Below are 19,133 nucleotides of genomic sequence, written 5' to 3'. Positions count from 1 at the left end.
AACCTAGCTGATCTCCATCTAACTACTGCTTATATAGCCAGGCAGCTTCTGAGGCCCATCCAACTTTCTCATTGTTTGGGCTTGCATTCATAAGTTAAAATTTCCTTATCAGAGAGTCTATTCTGGGAGGCAGAGTCTGCTGTCTGCTGACCAAATAGCTACTCTAAATTTCAGCCAGAACTCCACCCCAGAAATCCCCAAATCCCAATCCAGCTAAACTGGAGGGGATGTAGAGGGATGATGCCTTTGGAGAGGCAAACACATTGCTTTAATGAATAATTTTTCTCCATTCTCCCTTGCCCACATCTTCCTGATTTAAAACTCTCTCCCCCTCCTTATATGACAGACCATCACTCTCCCCACCTTCAAAGCCTTATTAAAATTACAACTCCTCCAAGAGATCTTTTCCAACTAAGCACTCTTTTCCCCTACTCACCCTCTCATCAGTGTATCCTTTAAGAACTTGGCATTCCCCCCACACTTAGCTCTACAGCTCTTATGCATATATTCATAATTTATCAATCAATTAATGATAGTGAAAAGCTGTGTGGAGAGTACTGTACTAAGTGTTTGGGAGAGTTGAGAACAACAGAGCTGGTGGACATGTTGGTATTTGGTATTTGTATTTGTTAAGCACTTACTATGTGCCGAGCACTGTTCTAAGCGCTGGGGTAGACACAGGGGAATCAGGTTGTCCCACGTGGGGCTCACAGTCTTAATCCCCATTTTACAGATGAGGTAACTGAGGCACCAAGAAGTTAAGTGACTTGCCCAAAGTCACACAGCTGACAAGTGGCCAAGCCTGGATTTGAACCCATGACCTCTGACTCCAAAGCCCGTGCTCTTTCCACTGATCCCCGCTGCTTCTCAAATCCTGCTGGCAATGAGTTTACAGTCTCGATGGGGAGACAGACATTGATATGAATAAATTGCAGATATGAACGTAAGTGTTGTGAGGCTGAGGGAGGGGTGAATTCCAAAAACCTAAATGGAGCAAGTGCACTGGTGACATAGAAAGCAAAGAGAGTTGGGGAAAAGAGAGCTTAATTGGAAAAGGCCTCTTGGAGGAGATGACCTTAATAAGGCTTTGAAGTTTGGGAAAGTGGGGGGAGTGGTGATCCTTCAAATATGGAGTGGGAGTTCCAGGCCATAAATATATTTATATTAATGTCTGTCTCCCCCTCTACACTGTAAACTCCTTGTGGCTCGGGAATGTGTCTAGCAACTCTTGTTGTAGGATATTATTCCTCTAAAAACCATCAATTGATTCTCCCTTTCAAGAGAGAAGGGCGGATCAGACACATGACATTCATGTTCCACTTGTGATCAATCATATTTAGCTTAGCCCCTTTGTTGTGGGCAAAGGGATGTGCTCACCAAATCTGTTATACTGCTATAATTGAACTTACCCAAGCACTTAGTACAGTGCTCTACACACAGTAAATACTCAATAAATACAACTGATTGATCTGCCCAGGAGGGAATAAAGGTCCAGGGAGGCTAAGGAACATGCTTGAAGTCAGGCAGCCATGTGACCTTAATTGATTTGGAGTGGCCCCTACAGCCTCACTTTGGACATACCCCACTGCTTTAGCTCTGAGTACTGACTGGTTGTTTAGATGTCTCTAAACAGTGGACAGAGAATGTGTCTATTACATAGTTGTGTTGTACTCTCCCACGTGCTTAGTACAGTACCCTGCACACAGTAAGTGCTCAATAAATACAATTGATTGACATCTTTATACAATTAGGATAATTTGAATAGAGCAAAGGTTCCACTTTCAGTGACACTGACACATCTAAAAATGTCAGTAAATTTCGTGTGTATCAGCCAGGAAAATGGTTAAAAATTTCATATTTTTTCTTCAGGAAATGAAAAAAAAATCTCCTTTAATTCCTCTAGATTGTAAGCCACTTGTAGGCAGGGATATTGTCTACCAATTCTATTGTATTGTCCTCTCCCAAACAGTAAGTGCTCAATAAATATGATTGATTAAGAAGGAACCAGGGAGAATGTTAGAGAGATTGGAACAATAGCAATATTCAAGATAATTGTTGTATTCGATATATTACAAAGCACAAAACACGGTGCTAAGTGCAGGGTAAATACAGGATAAATAGATTGGACTCGAGAACTGTCCCACATGGAGCTCATAGCTTAGGAGTGGGGAGAATAGGAATTTAATCATAATTTTACCTATGAGAAAACATGCACAGAGGACTTAAATAACTTGCTCATCGATCTGGAAGGGAGGTTACAAGGTCCTGTATCACTCTGATTACTTCCTTTAATCTGACTTTTGGCCTGTTAAGGCCCAATCCTACCTTAGCTGGTTTCCCTTCTAAAATGTTTGCACCCTAATAATCACAATTGACTAGAAACTTTGTATGTTAAGAACTAAAAGAAAATTGTATTCAATAATCAGTAACTTGGTTTATCAATAAGTACTACTGATTGATGTTATTTTATAATTTAGAATAGAGAAATTTAGAAGCCTGAGTCACAGTTCAAAAAGTGAACCAATCACCCAAGAGATAAGGGGCAGAGGGGCCTGTGTTGCAAATAACATGATCTGGGCTAGAACATATTAGCAACAGAAGAGGTAAAAAAAAAAAAAAAGAGTAAGCCAAAGCAATCTTCTGAAGAACAAAAACAAGCAAAAAACAAGCCAACACCCGATAGGTCTCACCTTGAAACCTGGAGGAGGGAGATCAACCTGTATGTGTTCCCCAAAACTACTGATTCTCAATGTCCTGCCAGCCATTCTATGATATTAAGTTATAAGAATGCCTAAAAGGGAAAAGGTAGAGGGAATTTTAATCCCTGGAAAGGGTGAGATCTTGGAAGCCTTGTTTTGAAAGGGGCTTCCTACTGCTGCATTTGACATTATGAGGCGACGTCCACCAGTAGCCATTCAGCAGTCAGGGATGGCAACCCCATCGTACTTCTCTTTCAGGGGTCCACAGCCAGAAGTTTTCCGTGAGGTTCCTTGGTAGGTCAAGGGAGATACATGGGGAGGTACCCTCTAGGAGTAGGTGTTTCCCCACAAAGCCAAATGGAAAGGCAAGAAACAGCATAGTCTGGTGAGAAGAGCAAGGGCCTGGGAATCAAGAAGGACCTTGGTTCTAATACTGATTCCACCATTTGTCTGATGTGTGACCCCCTGTTTCCTCATAATAAAATGGGGATAAAGACCATGAGCCCCATGTTTGGACAGGGACTGTGTCCAACCTGATTAGCTTTATCTATCCCAGTGCTCTCCTCATGTCCTGGGTAGGTTGTTCTTTCTAAGGCATGTTTCACCATTTCCAACCAAGGTTATTTGGCTGGACACTTGGGTGGAGGGAGGTTCTAATAATAACAACAATAATAATTTCTAGAAAGGAATTGTCTGTTTCCGCCTAAGTGAGTTTTCTTCCCAGGATCACCGCAGATACCCAGAAGGACTTGTCCAGTGGGCAGGGAATTGTGTATGTCATTGAGAGGAAACTCTTGGACTAGAAACTCTTGTTCAACATTAGACCTCTCCCCCAGTAGGAACAGGTGATGTGGGAGCCAGCGACAGAATCTGAATTAGGCCCAGGTGTGGATTCTGGGTAAGGGGAATTTTTGAATTCCCAGCTCACTGTGTGGATGAGTTTACAGTTAGAAGGGTTCAACAGCTGTTTGTCTCCACCAATAGACTGGGAGTATTCCAGGAAGCTACCATTCAACCATATGCAGAGAGATTCCTGCTTGGAGGACGAAAGTCCCTGGGGATTTTCAGGTGTTCTAGCCCAGATTCAATTCACTCTAGGGCCTTCACCCAAAATGCTCGTAAGCTAAAAGGCCAGGAGTAGTTTTTGCAATTAGCTGTGCATGGGCTGTGTACATCATTTAAAGGGGAAACTTTGGCATCCACCACAATACCTGGGAAGATAATCTAACACCATCCATCTCACCTGCCCCTGAAGCATGGAGAGCAGAAGACAAATTAGAATGGAAGGACTTCAGGAGCTCTTTAGATAGAATGAAAATGGGTGAAATGACTGAGAAAATTCTGGCTATAGAGATCTCCTATCTTCTATCACATTACCCCAAAAAGGATTTGAAGAACTATCAAAAATCAGTATTAGGCACCTGCATGGAAACACCATGTTAAGGGCTTGGAAGCATGATAGAGGTAAAAGTTACGATTAGAACCTTCAAAGATCTTGTGATCTTGTGAGGCACACACAAAATGATTTACAATCATAGGGAAAAAAATAATGAATATGATTGACAATAGAGTATGTAAATCAATCTGCATATAAGTTCTAGAGGAGGTACTGTATGCAACCTTAAGCAGAGGGGGTAGCTATAATAATACAACCTTAGAAAAAGAAAATTTATCACAGAATACTTCCTGGAAGAAAGGGATCTCAGGAGGGATTTTTAGCTGGGAAGAGTGTGGAGTGAGAAAAGGGCGCTTGGGAAGACAATGGACTGGGCATACAGAAAGGAGGGCAAGGGTCCGAGCTGATCTCCATCTAACTACCACTACCCATGGACTGGAAAGCTTGAACGAGAGTGAAGACAACAGATAAACCGGTGAATAACCTTGAAGCCAGCCACTTATCATGTTTTGCTTGATGTGGAAGGAAATGAGTAGCCAGAGGACATTTTTTGAGAAGGGGATGGCACGAGATGTTGATGATGACGATGATGAAGGCTAGCCAGAGAAAATGAGAGGAGGGTAAAAAGTTAAGGGACAAATGAGAGGAGGGTAAAAAGTTAAGGGACACAGAACAGAGTCTTGGGCAACAGTGTCATTTGACATTAGAAGATAGGAAAGCAGGAGGAGGTGGCTCTTTCCTCTTTGACCTCTGCACGTTTTCATTCATTCAATAGTATTTGAGCGATTTCTATGTGCAGAGCACTGTACTAAGTGCTTGGAATGTACACGTCAGCAACAGATACAGTCCCTGCCCTTTGACGGGCTTACAGTCTAATCGGGGGAGACAGGCAGACAAGAACAATGGCAATAAATAGAGTCAAGGGGAAGAACATCTCATAAAACAATGGCAAATAAATAGAATCAGGGTGATGTACATCTCATTAAACAAAATAAATAGGGTGATGAAGATATATACAGTTTTATGCCAAGACAGTCAAGTTGTAATTTCATAAATGTTATATGACCGACTCGACCTCATCAGGATGGGGATCCAAAGGAAAAGACCTTCCAGCTGACTCAATGTCATTCGGATGTGCCGAGGGTGCCCTCTGGTGGCCCTCATACGTAACCTCACTAGATGGCATCACCCTCAGTGAGTTTTCAGGATGTTTTTGCACTGCTTATTCACACTTATCACAGAAGAATTGTTTCGACCCTTCCCCCACCCATACTCTCGGCAATTAAAAGTACAGTAATTCCTCCTTATTCAAAGTTTAGTTTCTAAACACTTCAACAATAATGAGGTATAACTTTCACCCCTTTAGTTGCAAAAGCTTTCATTCCCAACAAAATATTTTCCCGGATTGAAAAACTGCTGTTGGAGAGAGTCCTTCTAGTAATTATTTCTAGGAACCGTTTTCACTCAGTTTATCTCCTGCTTATCTACTTAGTCTGTGAGCCCCTCGTGGTACCAGGGACAGTGTCCAACCTGATTAACTTGTATCTAGATCAGTACCTGGCACAAACTAAGCACGCTAGTAATTACAATGGTAATTATAATAATTTCATGTTTTCAAAAATGTGGCTTTTTCATTTTAGTTCAATTTATCAGTAGTCAGAATAATAATTACGGTATTTGTTAAATGCTTACTATGGGTCACGCACTGTTCTAAGTGCTGGGGTAGGTACAAGTAAATCAGGAAAGATGCAGTCCCCATCACACAGGGGGCTCACAGTCTAAGTAGAGAGAGAATAGGTAATAGTGTTTAAGTTGCACCTGCTAGGTGCCCAAGACAAGGAACTTAGAAAACTACAACAGAGAAGTGACATGATCCCTTTCCACAAGGAGCTTACACTCCATGTGATCATATTTTCCAGAGGACTTTCACAGCACATGAGGGCAAAAAAGGCAGGAAAGCATGAGATAGAGAGAGGAGAGACTGGATAAAAAGGCAGACTAATAGTCACAGCCTTCCGGCCCACCTAAAAGCATGCCCACAAACACATATTGCAATCAACACTATTGCCCTTGGTGTTAGGTGGCATTAGAATTCATTCATTCATTCAATTGTATTTATTGAGAATTACTGTGTGCAAAGCACTGTACTAAGTGCTTGGGAGAGTACATCAGAAAAAAATAGCACACTGAGTTGTTGCTTTGCTATTGAATATTAAACAACCTTATTCATCCTTAGGAGTTTTCAGAGCTAACAGAAAGCACAAGTGAGTAGTGCCCCATAAAGTACAACAACCACCAATAGTTAAGCTCAGTTAAAATAAGTCTGTCAATGAAACTGGGACAACTTGAAATTTTGCTTTATTTTTCAGTTTCTTATCAAAAAATATTCAATTTCACCTTATACTATTCATTTCACATTCCTTTGAAAATCCAATCTCTTATTCATGATCTCAAAAACCTTCCAATACCGAGCAACCAATAACCAGTTAATGTCTTCATTGACGAACCTAAGAAACCACTCTCAAACCAAAGGTGATCAGTTCTTTAAACTTTATTTCTAAAGGAGAATTCCATGAAATTTATTTTATTGCACTCTGTAAAACTTCTTGCCACAATCAAGAAGCTGCTTACCACAATAGATGAATAGATCTTTAAAATTTATAGTTTAACTCTCTTAAAATAAAATTTATATAGAAAAGACTCCATTTACACCCCATTCAGTAGTAACTCTATTTGCAAACTATAAACATCTCAAATGCAGCAGTGTCTTTGTAGTGGAGAATATCTTCTCATTAGCAAATATAATTGAAGAAATCCCTGCCTCGTAGTGATTTCCAACACTGGGATTCAAAAGGCAGCTTTCCCAAATAGGTTGCAGTAAGGAGTTAACGTGCCAGCTAGGGAAGAAACAGGCTTACCTTGTGCACTGTCCCCTTCAGTGGCCAAACAGCAGCAAGCAGAATGGGGGAGGCAAGAGGCAGAAGCCAAGAGCCACAGTCAATGAAAATACACACATACCCAAACACACCAAACAGCCCCCCCAACTGCCCCTCTCTCTCATTTCCCCCAGGACTTTATCTCCAGTCTGCCCTTTGTCATGTTTAGTGTCCCATGCAGGGCCTCCTTTGCTCCAGAGAGGCTCCCTACTAGTTGAATAGTCTCTGGGACACCACCACTGGCATGTCTGTCTTCAAGGGGCAGACATCCTGGGTTTTGCCAAGGATGGCTGGTCCTCTTTGCCTTCTGGCAGCATCTCCATGGACTGGCTGGATCTCAGCTCTCTGGAGTACCCTACACCCACTGGATCCAGCTTCTCTTGGCTCCAGGTGTTCTTCCTCATCATGGCTTTGGGCAAACTCCATTTCTCAGATGTTGGCAGGAGCTGAGTTGGGGGCATTGTATGAAGGTGAGCTCATGACACTTACGAACTTCGACAAAGGGCAGTCTGCTCCCCTAAAGATTCATGCATTCACACATCCATCCTCCACACAGTGTGCAAAAATATTCCACCGAAAGTGAAATTCAAGTCTATTCTGGGGCAAAGGTCATAGACATGCATCTTGCAAGATGCTTAAAAGTCACACAATTTAATATACACAACAGTGACCAGTGCATAGCTTAACAACAGCTAGAGAAAAGTCTATTAAGGTGAGTTGGCACATGTCGTATCTAAAGATGACATCCTCTTGGCATTCTTAGACTTGGACAAAGGGCAGTCTGCCTCTCCAAACACACTAAGGTACTCACATGCTCATCAAGACAGTCTTACATCCCTCCCTTTTTCATTCATTTAGAGACTACACTTTTGCTTCTGGATTGCATTATAGTATAGACACTAATTACAGCTAGGCTAGTCAAAAAGTCAAAAAAAAAAACCAAAAACTGGAGTAGACTATAGACAAGAACAGAGCAAAAAAACATAGAAGACTACAAGTGGCTATGTCAAATGCAAGTCAGTGCATGAAAGTCATTTGATAGCCAATTAACAAGTCAGGTTTATAGTACAAGTGAAAACAGTGTATAGTGGACCAAGAAACACTACAGTAACACACCAATATACACAGAAATGTAAAATTCTAATGGAGCTTGAAATTGGCAGTGAGCAAGTTACAGTCAAATAAACAATAGTATACATTGAATCAGAGGATAGACAAGCACAAGAGAGAACAAAAAATGCATTGTGATGGATCTCAAGCAGAATTAAACTTTATAAAAATCAATCATGGGTAGAAAAGAAACAAACCAATCAGCCATGGTACACACACAGTGACTTCCCCAAGATTGTAAGAATTCACTAGGCAAGTCTCTCCCCTACCCTCCAACAATTTGGAGTTCCAAATACATTTTTGGGAGCACGTAGGGCCACTTTACTATGATGATAATCAGGATTAATATTATTATTATTATTAATAACAATACTACTACTACTCTCCCTGGGCCATCTTTTGCTTTCTCTTTTTAAGAAAGAGGATTTGGAAGAGAAAAGAAATGCTTAGACCGAGCCTCCTGTGAGACAAAGATTGTGTCCAACCTGATTACCTTCTATCTACCCCAGAGTTTAGAACAAGGGCTTACTAAATATCATAATTTATTTTTATTTAAATATGAAAAAGCAAAAAACCCCAAAATGTTAGAGCCAAATAGTTCTAATAGTAAATGCCAGAGGAAATTATAAAAAAGGGAAGAGAAACAGATAAGAAGGAGGAGGAAAAAACAGAATCAAACCGAAATAGAAAATTGTATAAATTTTAAAAGTAAATTTCAATTAAAGCAAAAAAAATATTAAGGACAAGGGAGAGAAATAAAATTTAAAAACAACCCAGGAAAGCAAATTTTGTGGAAGATTTGGAAGGAAAGGCCAACTGTAAATTTGAAGCAAACAGCAAAAGGTTCGGAAGAAAAGCCAATTAACATTTTAGGAAAAACACTGAACCAAATTATAAATTTAGGACTTGATTAAAAACAAATGGGATACCAGCCATGAGAATCTGCTATTACTACCAGCCCCCACTGACTGACCATCACCCGATTCTCCCTGCTAATATGTCGGGGATCTGGAGTGGAGCAGGCAGGGAGGGTGTGCCAGGCATCTATGTCCACCCACAGTCTACCCTGTTTTTGAGGAGTTCTTGGAGAGCCTTGTGAAGGCCCAGGAGAACCTCCTGGCAGTTTCAAGAACAGACCTCTGAAACCTTAAGGATCTCAAGCCTTTCTGTGTAGTTAGCTGGGTCTCAGGGTATCCTTTGGAGTTTGTGTTCCAAAGGGCATCCAATCTTGAGGATTGCTAGGTCTCTGGGGCATCTTCTACTGGGCCGTTCTACCATAGTTCTGGGGAGCCCAGAGGCTCTCCACAGCAACCACCAGGAGGGCCTGCTGATCCACTTCCCCCTCCAAGACTTCCTTCTCTCTCCTCTACTTCACCTGCGCAAACACCATGCCACCCTGCAGAAATTTGCCTGACCTGACCCAAGGCTGCTGACTTCAGTCTAGAGTGGCACTCGTCTCTTCACTTCCCCCGTCCCTGCTCGGCCCTATCTACCAGCTCCTGTATCTGCTGTGGTTCAGGCTTGGGAGTTATTATCGGGATCATTCTCAAGGATTCTGGGGACAGAAAACTCAACCCCACTTGTAGAGGGGTGACCCCTCTGACCTGCCAACTGGGGGGAAGGGGTATGCTCCAGGCAGACACTCATCCTAACAACCTGTCCATCAAACCTGGACATCCAGTGGACACCTCCCTGCAGGTTCATCGAATCCATCCTAGCTGGGATTGGAAGGTCTGCCCTGCCACAACCTATAATGGGCTTGACTACACCAGACCATGAGCTGCTTTCATGCATTGTTTAGTAGGGGCCCCACATCCTGCATGATGCCGGCACCCTGTCAGGGTCAAGGGTCTTGACTCCATAACCAACTGGGTTCTCCATGTCTGTGCTCCATTGTCCCACCCCTCTTTCTTGTTCCTCCATTCTCCTGCTCTAATATTGCTGGGTAGAGTGTATGTGCAGACGAGGGGCAGGAATGGGGAAGGAGAAATATTTGCATAGTGAAGGAGAGGCAGAAATGGAGGGTAGGGGCCAGGCTGCATAAAAGTGAGGACCTGGAATGGGGCAGGAGGTAGTCCAGCAAGACTGGGGTTTGACACTATCTTACTGTGTCGGTGAGTGCGAAAGGGGAAGGGTAAACAGGAAAGCTAGCTGGTCCTCTAACTCAGTCTCCAAATCGATCTACTTGTCCCTCTCTCTACAATCTTACTGTCAGTGAGTGTGAAAGGGGAAGGGTAAACAGGAAAGCTGCTGGTCCTCTAACTCAGTCTCCAAATCGATCTACTTGTCCCTCTCTCTACAATCGTACTGTGTCAGTGACTGCGAAAGGGGAAGGGTAAACAGGAAAGCTGCTGGTCCTCTAACTCAGTCTCCAAATCGATCTACTTGTCCCTCTCTCTACAAAAGTTCTGGCATGTCCCCTCACTTACTAGGATCTTGTCATTGGCCCTATTAGCATGCAACTCATAGAGGATGCATCATTCCTTCTGCTTCACCACTTGCATTATCTGGGCATCATCACACAATACTTTCACCTCCCTCAGATGGAAGAAGAGACGAGCTACCTCATCCCAGAGTGTGCTCACTACCAGGCAGAGCTTCAACCTTTGGTCTCTTCCACTTGGCCTTGCTCCTTAGAAGCTCGCCAAGCTCTTCCTTCATCTCAAACCAGGTATAGCTCCGTAGTTGATCAAAAAACAAAAAATATATTTTTAATAACCTACTTAAAAGGGAGCTCAGGATGAGAGAATTCACTAGACAGCAAATAACCCATAACTGGCCACAGTCCCCAGGGCTCAGGCCTAGGAGCTAGGAACCCCAAAAGTGAAACACTCATTGGAGTCACAACACCAATAATTAAGGAATCCCTGTTCAACTGTCATCTCCAACACTGGAAATCAGTAGGCAGTTGACCAGATATGTTGCATGCATTAAAGGGTTTATTGGCCAACTGGTGAGCCATAGGTTGAGGAAAGAAGCAGGCTTACCATGATCTCTGATGGCCAGAGCAAAGGGAGACAAGAGGCAGGAGCCAAGAGCCCCAGTCAGTGCAAAACAAACACATACCCACACACACATGCACACACACTCACTCACTCCAGGTTTTATCTCCTGACTGTCCTTTGTCATGTTCAATGTCCCAAGCAGGCTCCCTGCTAGATGAATAGTCTCTGACCTTCCATTCAGCTCCTTTCTTCACCCACCAGAGTAGACATCCTGCACCTTGCAAACAGGAGGTCCTCTTGGCCTTCTGGCAGCATCTCTAGGGAATGCTATGATCTCTCTGGTGGTTCCCCATACCGACTGGATCTGGCTTCTTGTGGCTTTGGGTACTATCCCAGACGTTGGCAGTGGCTGGACTGAAGACATTGTATGGAGGTGACACCTCATGACATACATGGATTTGAACAAAGGACAGTTTGCTCCCCTAAATATACCACCAGTCACACACCCATTCTCTGTAAGGACAGTGTAAAATAATATTCCATTGTAAGAGTGATTCAAGTCAATTTTGGAGCAAATGCTATAAACATACACCTTGCAAGATGCTTAAAAAAAAAATCACACGTTTGAATACCTACAACCATGACCAGTGAGTGCATAGCTTAACAGCAATTTGTGAAAAGTCTATTAAGGTGAGTCGGCAGGAACTGAATTGCCCAGCAATTGCAGAGTATTATAAATTGCCAGTCAGGCACAAGAAAACCACAATGTGTACAACTAAAAAGTAAACTAAAAATAAATATCGGGATTTGGCTCTGCAACTGGGCATTCCTGAGAAGTATAGTCTTCTACCTCGGAGCCAGTTTCCAAAGGACATGGCTCTTCTTTTCATCTGTCAAAGAAACAGAAACAGCAAATGAAACCATTATCCCAGAGAGTGGAAGCCTATTGTGGCTGTAAGTGCAGTTTGTTGGTCCTTTTTATCTGTGCTTGGTTGGCTACCTCAGCAATCCTTAGTAGTGCTCTTTTTCCTGTCAGTACTCCTGTGGTCACATAGCTGTACTAGCTTTTTTCTTGTCAGTGCTCTTGAGGTCAGCTCTGCCCCAGTTCCTTGATCCTTCAGGGCCTCAAACTTTCTCTGCCCAGCTACCTGATGACTCCAGCGTGAAGGCCTGGCTACCTGCCTCCCAAAATCCTCTCTCCTGTTGCTTTCCTTCTTGGCCCTCCCCCAGGTCTCTGCTTTCAGGACAGCCAGGAATGAAGTCTGAGCCAAGCGGTAATGTCCCAGATGAAGGCACCTTCTGATACATTCATACATAAAAAAGGATGCATGTTTTTTTTACCACCCACTCCAGTTGCTAGTCACAGTCATCTACCACCTTCCCGCTAGGCCCCACCTCCAACTTCCTGAACCATTTTGATCCCCTTCTCATATTTCTTCCCTCATTCTCCATCCCTATATTGATCCTTGGGGACTTCAATATTCATGTGGATGTCCCCAGTGATCCTTCCACTGTCCACCTCCTCTCACTCCTCTACTCCAATATCCTCCTACTCCACCCCAATTCCCACATTCACCAACCTGGGCACACACTTGATCTTATAATCTCCAGTAACTGTACAATCTCTACCCTTACCAATTTTGAAATTCCTCTATCTGATCACAACCTCCTCACTTGCTCTCTTTCCCATACACCCAACCCCCACAAATCTGGCCTTTTTCCCCAGAGATCTTTGTTTTTTTGAGCCCCTCTAGTATTTTACAGCCATCCTACCCCATTTGGTCTCCATACCCAAACTACCTTCTCCTGACACACACAGACACACTCAACACCAACCTCTCCAATTAAAAGAATTCTTTGGCACCTCTGTCCTTCCGCTGGTCTTGAACCACTAACCCACAACCCTAGATTACCTCCACAGTAGGCTTCCCTTGCTCCTGTGCCCAAGCTGCAGAATGCTGTTTGAGGAAATCCATACATCTCCCTGACCATGTCCATCTGAAATTTGTTCTTATCTGCTTCAATTCAGCCCTCTCCACTGCCCGTTTCACTCCGTTACTCACTGCCCCCAGCAGCTGATCCAGATGTTTAACTCCCTTCTCAAACCTTCTGTCCCCAACATGTCTTTCCCCTAATGACCTGACCACATAATTTGTCAACCAAATTGAAACCCTCAGGCGTGATCTCCCTAAAATCTGCCTCCTCCATACTCTTCAACTCTCCCTACAGGCCCAGCAGTAACTCAAGATCACCTCTCTAAATCTATCCCCCTCCACCTATGCTTCTGACCACATCCCTTCATAACTTAAAAAAAAAAAAGTTTTAACACTTGCCCCTTCCTCCATTCTTCCCTCCTTGACTGCTATCTTCCACTGTTCACTCTCCAGTGTGGAGACTTCCACTAATGACTCGAGTTTTCATCTCCTACCACCACTGCACCTACCTACCTACCTACCACCACCATCCTGTGTCTATCCCAGCGCTTAGAACAGTGCTGGCACATAGTAAGCGCTTAAAAAACACCAACTGCAGGGACTGCATGGGTAGGGAGACAGGGCATCCAAATCAGACATGGAGAAGGAGGAGGGAACTCAAGAAGGGGAAGCAAGAAGAGGACAAAATGAGGACATGAGATATCAACTTCTATTTCCCCAGTGTTCCCTTGGGGCCCTTATATAAAATGGAGTGTCTTAAGAGGGGAGCCACCTCAAGGACAAATAGTTTGTATTCTTTCTTTCAAATAATCAAACATTTTATACAATCATCATTTATTAGAGTCAGTACTCACCTTCCGCACAATAACATGTTCCCGGGGAGCTATGATCAGAGATTCCCTCTCATCCCAGGGAAATGGTACAATATAATCTCCACATTCAGAGCTGTAAAGATGAAACCAAAAGAATAGTCATCACCCAATATTCAGGGAACCCCCACACTGCAGAATGGTTCAGGAGAGGCCTCAGAGAAAGGCACTGGAGCTGGGGGCCTGGCCTCAGGATCGGCTTTTGGCAGGCACCAAGGCTGTCAAGGTTCAGTCCCCTGCCAGTGCTTCTACGTAAGCTGTTCATGTGCTTTAAAGTAGCTCAATTTTCACCCTGTAGGAGGGGTTCCTCCAATTTTGCAAGGTTATATTCAAGGGTCCAGCAAGCTCTTAGACCGTCTTTCCTTAAACCAACCTTTTTCTACATAATACTTTCATCTTAATCAACAGTCTACATTATTTCATAAGATCCAACTAATAATTATTACTTCCACAGAAAGGGAAACAATCCATTAAGCTGCTTCTCTGAACCCCCTTTGTCTCCAGATTTCAATGAGCCAATTTATTAGTATTAATGGTGATAATAATAATGATTGTAGTATTTGTTAAGCACTTACTATGTGCAGAGCTCTGGGGTAAACACAGTATAAACAGAATGGACACAGTTTCTGTCCTACTTGAAGTTCAACACGGAGAAGGTTCATGTCCCAAGTCCTTTTCTGTCAATTTTCTCTTTATAAAATGGATTTACTCATAATTATTGAGCTGTTTAATACCTCCCAACCAGTACATTATAACATTCCATCATTAGTATACTCTTAATAAATATGACATTCTTTGCTCCAACTTCAATTTTGTCAAGTTTTTTGAGAATTAATTTCTCAATATCAGCCTTGAGAACGAGCCATCCACATCTGACAGGGCTAGGAAAATATGACCTGTGGCCCCTGCTGTCCTCCTCGAAGCACCTAGAAAGACCCACTGAGGTAGAGCTTTTGGAAAAGAGCAGAGGCCTATGTGGGCAAAAGTGACTGAAGACCTTTTATGCCCCATCCTGGTCTGGTTTGGGGCTTTTTTTAGGCATGCTGGACACAACTTGGCTTGTCAAGCTTCAGTCTAGAATACTGGACGGCCCTGGGAATACCCAGATTGATTTTTAGCTTCATTCCAACTCAAAGCTTGAATAGACCTAATATAAAATTAAACTGAAACTAATGCACAAAACAAAAACAACCTCTTACAAAGTAAGAACTAATGGCCACTAAGATTTATCCAAAGGGTTACCTTATCTCTTGGTCTATTGTGACAGGTACATCAACTGGCTTCTTAGGAGTTTTTGTGGTAATTCCCGATACAGTCTCACCCTGCAATAAAGTCCATAATACATTTGACTTTTAAAATAATTATCTTCCATTTTTCTATCCAAACAACATGCTCATTTCAAACTGTAATTTATTTTTTAGTTAGATAAGATACTGGCACGCATTTAGGCTTTCAGCTGCTAAGTTAGAGGCCGCATCTAAGGGTGTTTCCTTTTCATATTTTTTTGATAAACCAAATCTTACCCAGGTACATTTATAAATACTATTTGCTTTTACCATGTTTTCAAGTTCATTTCATGAAAATCATTACATTATCAAAGCCACAATAGAAGAAAAACCCTTGGAGTTAAAATAAAAAAAAAAAGAAAGGAAATGCAAACAAGCACTCCTATTCTCTGGAGTCTCTTAAGCATGTTTACACTAGCAAATTCAAACAGAGGTGGAAAACTTCTAAAAGGGCACTCCAGTGGTATACCTCACTACTCTTCTACTACAACCCAGCCCGCATACTTCAATCCTCTAATGCCAACCTAGACGTTGTATCTCGATCTCATCTAACTCACCACCAACTTCTCAACCACATCCTGCATCTGGCCTGGAATGCCCTCCATTTTCATATCCAACAGACAATTATTCTTCCCACCTTCAAAGCTTTACTGAAGGCACATCTGCTCCAAGAGGCCTTCCCTGACTAAGCCCTTATTTCCCCTTCTTCCACTCCTTTCTGCAACGCCCTGACTTGCTCCTTTTACTCAATACCACCCCCTGCACCACAGCACTTAGGCATATATCTGTAATTTATGTGTTTACATTAATGCCTAGCTCCCCCTCTAGATTGAAAGCTCACTATGGGAAGGGAATATATGTGTTATATTGTTGTATTATACTCTCCTAAGGACTTAGTACCGTGTTCTGCACAAGGTTTAAGTGCTCAATACAAATGACTTATTGATATTGAATTTTTTTGGAATACAGAAATCCCCTACTCCACTCCTTTCTTGCCATGCCCTCTGCCTAAATACTCTCTTCTCCCAAGACTACTTTCTAAAATCCCTCCCTGCTTCCATCAAAAAGCTCCTAAAATTCCTCTTCTTTTAGTATTGAAGTAGTAAAATGAACAGGGGTCAGCTCCATTAATCACAGCTCACTTTCCACCAGATACAAGTCACTTGGACTAATGTTTGAGCATATTATAAATTATATTTTAGGAGTCTTAGCAGTTCGGCTGCCTCTCTCAAGACTGACATGGAGTAGAAACTCCAGTGCCTTATAGGAGTAGGAATGACCCCTAGCAGAGTCCCTTGTGGCCCAGAGCCCTACATGAGACTGAGAACTGCGCAGTCCCTACAATTCCCAGACATACAAACAAGCTGGGTTAACTCCCACCAGGAAGAGTATCATGGAACAGGAACCCCTTCCTTACCTTTGGATCTGCTCAGATGCTGTGGGGGGCTCAGTGATTTGTAAATAAAGTCTTCCTGGCGTTCTGAGATGTGTGAGGACTTTTTGTTCACATACTTGTCTATTCATAATTACTTTTATGTGTTAGCTAGTCTCCTCCATTAGCCTATAAACTCCTCTAGGACAGGGACCACGAGTAATACCATTGATAGAATTACCACTGATAGAATTTCCTCAGCACCTTGAACATAGTTCATGCTTTGTACATGTAGGGTACTTAGTGCTGATGACGGCGAGGATGACAGAACGCCAAAACTGGGAAAGCACATATTTTTTTTTAATGGTATTTGTTAAGTGCTTACTATGTGGCAAGTACTGTACTAAACGCTGGGATAGATACAAGATAATTGGGCTGGACAGAGTCCATGTACCACATGGGGCTCACAATCTTAATCCCTATTTTACAGATGAGATAACTGAGACACAGAAAAGTTAAGTGACTTGCCCAAGGTCACACAGCAGACAAGTGGCAGAGTCAGTATTAGAAAACGGGTCCTTCCGACTCGCAGGCTTATAGTCTATCCACTAGGCCATGCTGCTTCTGCTTCTACCCTGGATGACTAGACCAGTGAGCAGTACTTCTATTCTCACAGTGAAGGGCAAAAAAGGCGGGGAGAAGAGATAAAAGGATAGTGCTGAGCGACAGAGGTGGTGAACTTAAACACCACTCTTTCAGTATTATGTCTATCACCAACTAAAAAGGGTTGGGAGCACTGTCCTGGAAAATGACCACTAGAAGAAAAACTTTTTTCACACCCTTCTGCCACCTTCCCCCCAGCAAAGAAGAAAACTTACATGGGCAGTTTGGGGGAGAGTTTGAAGTGTTTGGTATTCTTGCTCAAGCATGAAATAACGGTTTTGCAAATCAGAGTAGTGCAACTGGTTGTCCTTTACTGACTGCGATAAATTCTCCAATTGGGTAGACAAAACTGCATTTTCTTGAAATGTCTGTATTAACTGAAAAAACAGGATCTTTTCATAAATATTAGGCAAATACTCTTTTGGACAGATAAAAGTATTTAGAGAGGGGCTTCATATATTTGCAGGTGCTTGAATGAGGCCCTCTTGGTTGAATACACTAGTCAACATTCCATCTAAGTTTCACCAGTCAATTTGAAGGTATCTCCAGAAGAAGAAGAAAAAGAAGAAAAAGAATTGTGGTATTTGTTAAGTGCTTATTATGTGCCAAGCTCTGTACTGAGTGCTGGGAGCCACAGAGAAGTTAAGTGACTTGCCCAAGGTCTCACAGGTCAGTAGTGCAGTCAGGAGAGAAACTTTCATTTAGTATGCATATTAAAGGATAAACATGTCATGAAACCTAGGTATTTTTAAAAAGAGAGACAATATATGTACGCTTGGTTCAGAACATAAAATAAATGCCTCACAAGTTGGTTACCCCATATCTTTTTCTTCTAGGGCTGGCCATGAGGTACTTCTGTTAGAAGGGAAGTTTAAAAAACCAGATAGGGGGTGCTCAATAATTAACAATGAAGGGTAGGAGAAGACCCTTAGAGGCTAAAATAGAAGACAGAGGTTTTATTGAAGAGCTCTCTTTGGCCCTAGCACTATCACACACAGCGTTTTAGATTCTTTTCATAGCCCTCTTGTCCAGAACCGATGTTACTACAGAACCTAATCACTGCTGCTCCCTCCCTCATTGTCAGGACCAGACCCAGAAGTCAGCAGTGGCAGGACCTCTTACTTTATGTGAAAAATCCTAGTTATCCCTTGGATTCTCACACTGCACTTACTGTTGACATCCAAACTCAAAGTGAGATCAAAATTAAGACTTCAGCACTCCTATGCGAAACCTTTAGCTCAAAAATCTTATTAATTACTGCTTTTCTAAGAGCTGAGGGAAAAAAAAAAATCTTACTTTTGAATTCACTTCTTGGAAGCGCAGGTCTCGATTTTGGATTTCATGAAGACAGTGCTGCAAATTATTTTGAAGCTGGCTCTTCTCTGCCATCAGCTGTTTGATTAGTTCAGGGACATTTTCACTTCCAACCAAAGCAACAGTTTCTAAAGCCTATGATTAAATGGCAAAAATCATTCAGAATGAACTTTTTCTCCAGCATTTACATGTTTTCTGACTTTTCCCTTAAGATATCAATTTCCTTCTATTCAGAAAGTACCTCCTGTAACTTTTTTCCTTTTATTTCTGCCAAGAATTATGGGTATCATAATAGAGAGCTTTGACAAATAATATAATCTAATTGGAAATGAGCCACTCCTGCTCTATTTGCTTCTCCATCCTTAAAGGATATCTACTCCTAAGTTAAGTTGGCTGGGGTTGCTATAAGGTTAGTGCTCCTGAATAAAATCTAATTCTTGCTGAGAAGACTGGATTTTACTATCATTTGATTTTAATTCATTTTCTAAACAACTCATCTGTTCACCACGGACTGTAATTTGCTCAGTGAAATTACAAAACGCTGTCCATTTGTTTGACTCTATGCTTTGCTCAAAAATTCATATCTTTGAGTTCATGTTACAGAGTTTT

General features: G+C 42.2%; 1 protein-coding gene across 1 annotated transcript in view; it reads right to left on the bottom strand.

Moving 5' to 3' along the window:
* Positions 1 to 6,628: 6,628 nt before the first annotated feature.
* Positions 6,629 to 19,133, bottom strand: part of LOC100076072 (golgin subfamily B member 1) — a 77,839-nt gene continuing 65,334 nt past the window's right edge. Inside the window, exons 22-26 of the mRNA XM_039911314.1 lie at positions 18,507 to 18,659; positions 17,426 to 17,587; positions 15,132 to 15,211; positions 13,875 to 13,965; positions 6,629 to 11,976 (exon numbers count right to left, since the gene is read on the bottom strand). Coding sequence (XP_039767248.1) covers positions 11,818 to 11,976; positions 13,875 to 13,965; positions 15,132 to 15,211; positions 17,426 to 17,587; positions 18,507 to 18,659 — 645 coding nt within the window. The 3' untranslated portion in view covers positions 6,629 to 11,817. The remainder of the gene's footprint in view (positions 11,977 to 13,874; positions 13,966 to 15,131; positions 15,212 to 17,425; positions 17,588 to 18,506; positions 18,660 to 19,133) is intronic.

The sequence above is a fragment of the Ornithorhynchus anatinus genome, chromosome 3, assembly GCF_004115215.2.
Source record: "Ornithorhynchus anatinus isolate Pmale09 chromosome 3, mOrnAna1.pri.v4, whole genome shotgun sequence".
NCBI lineage: Eukaryota > Metazoa > Chordata > Mammalia > Monotremata > Ornithorhynchidae > Ornithorhynchus > Ornithorhynchus anatinus.
This window is presented reverse-complemented; position numbering and strand designations above follow the sequence as displayed.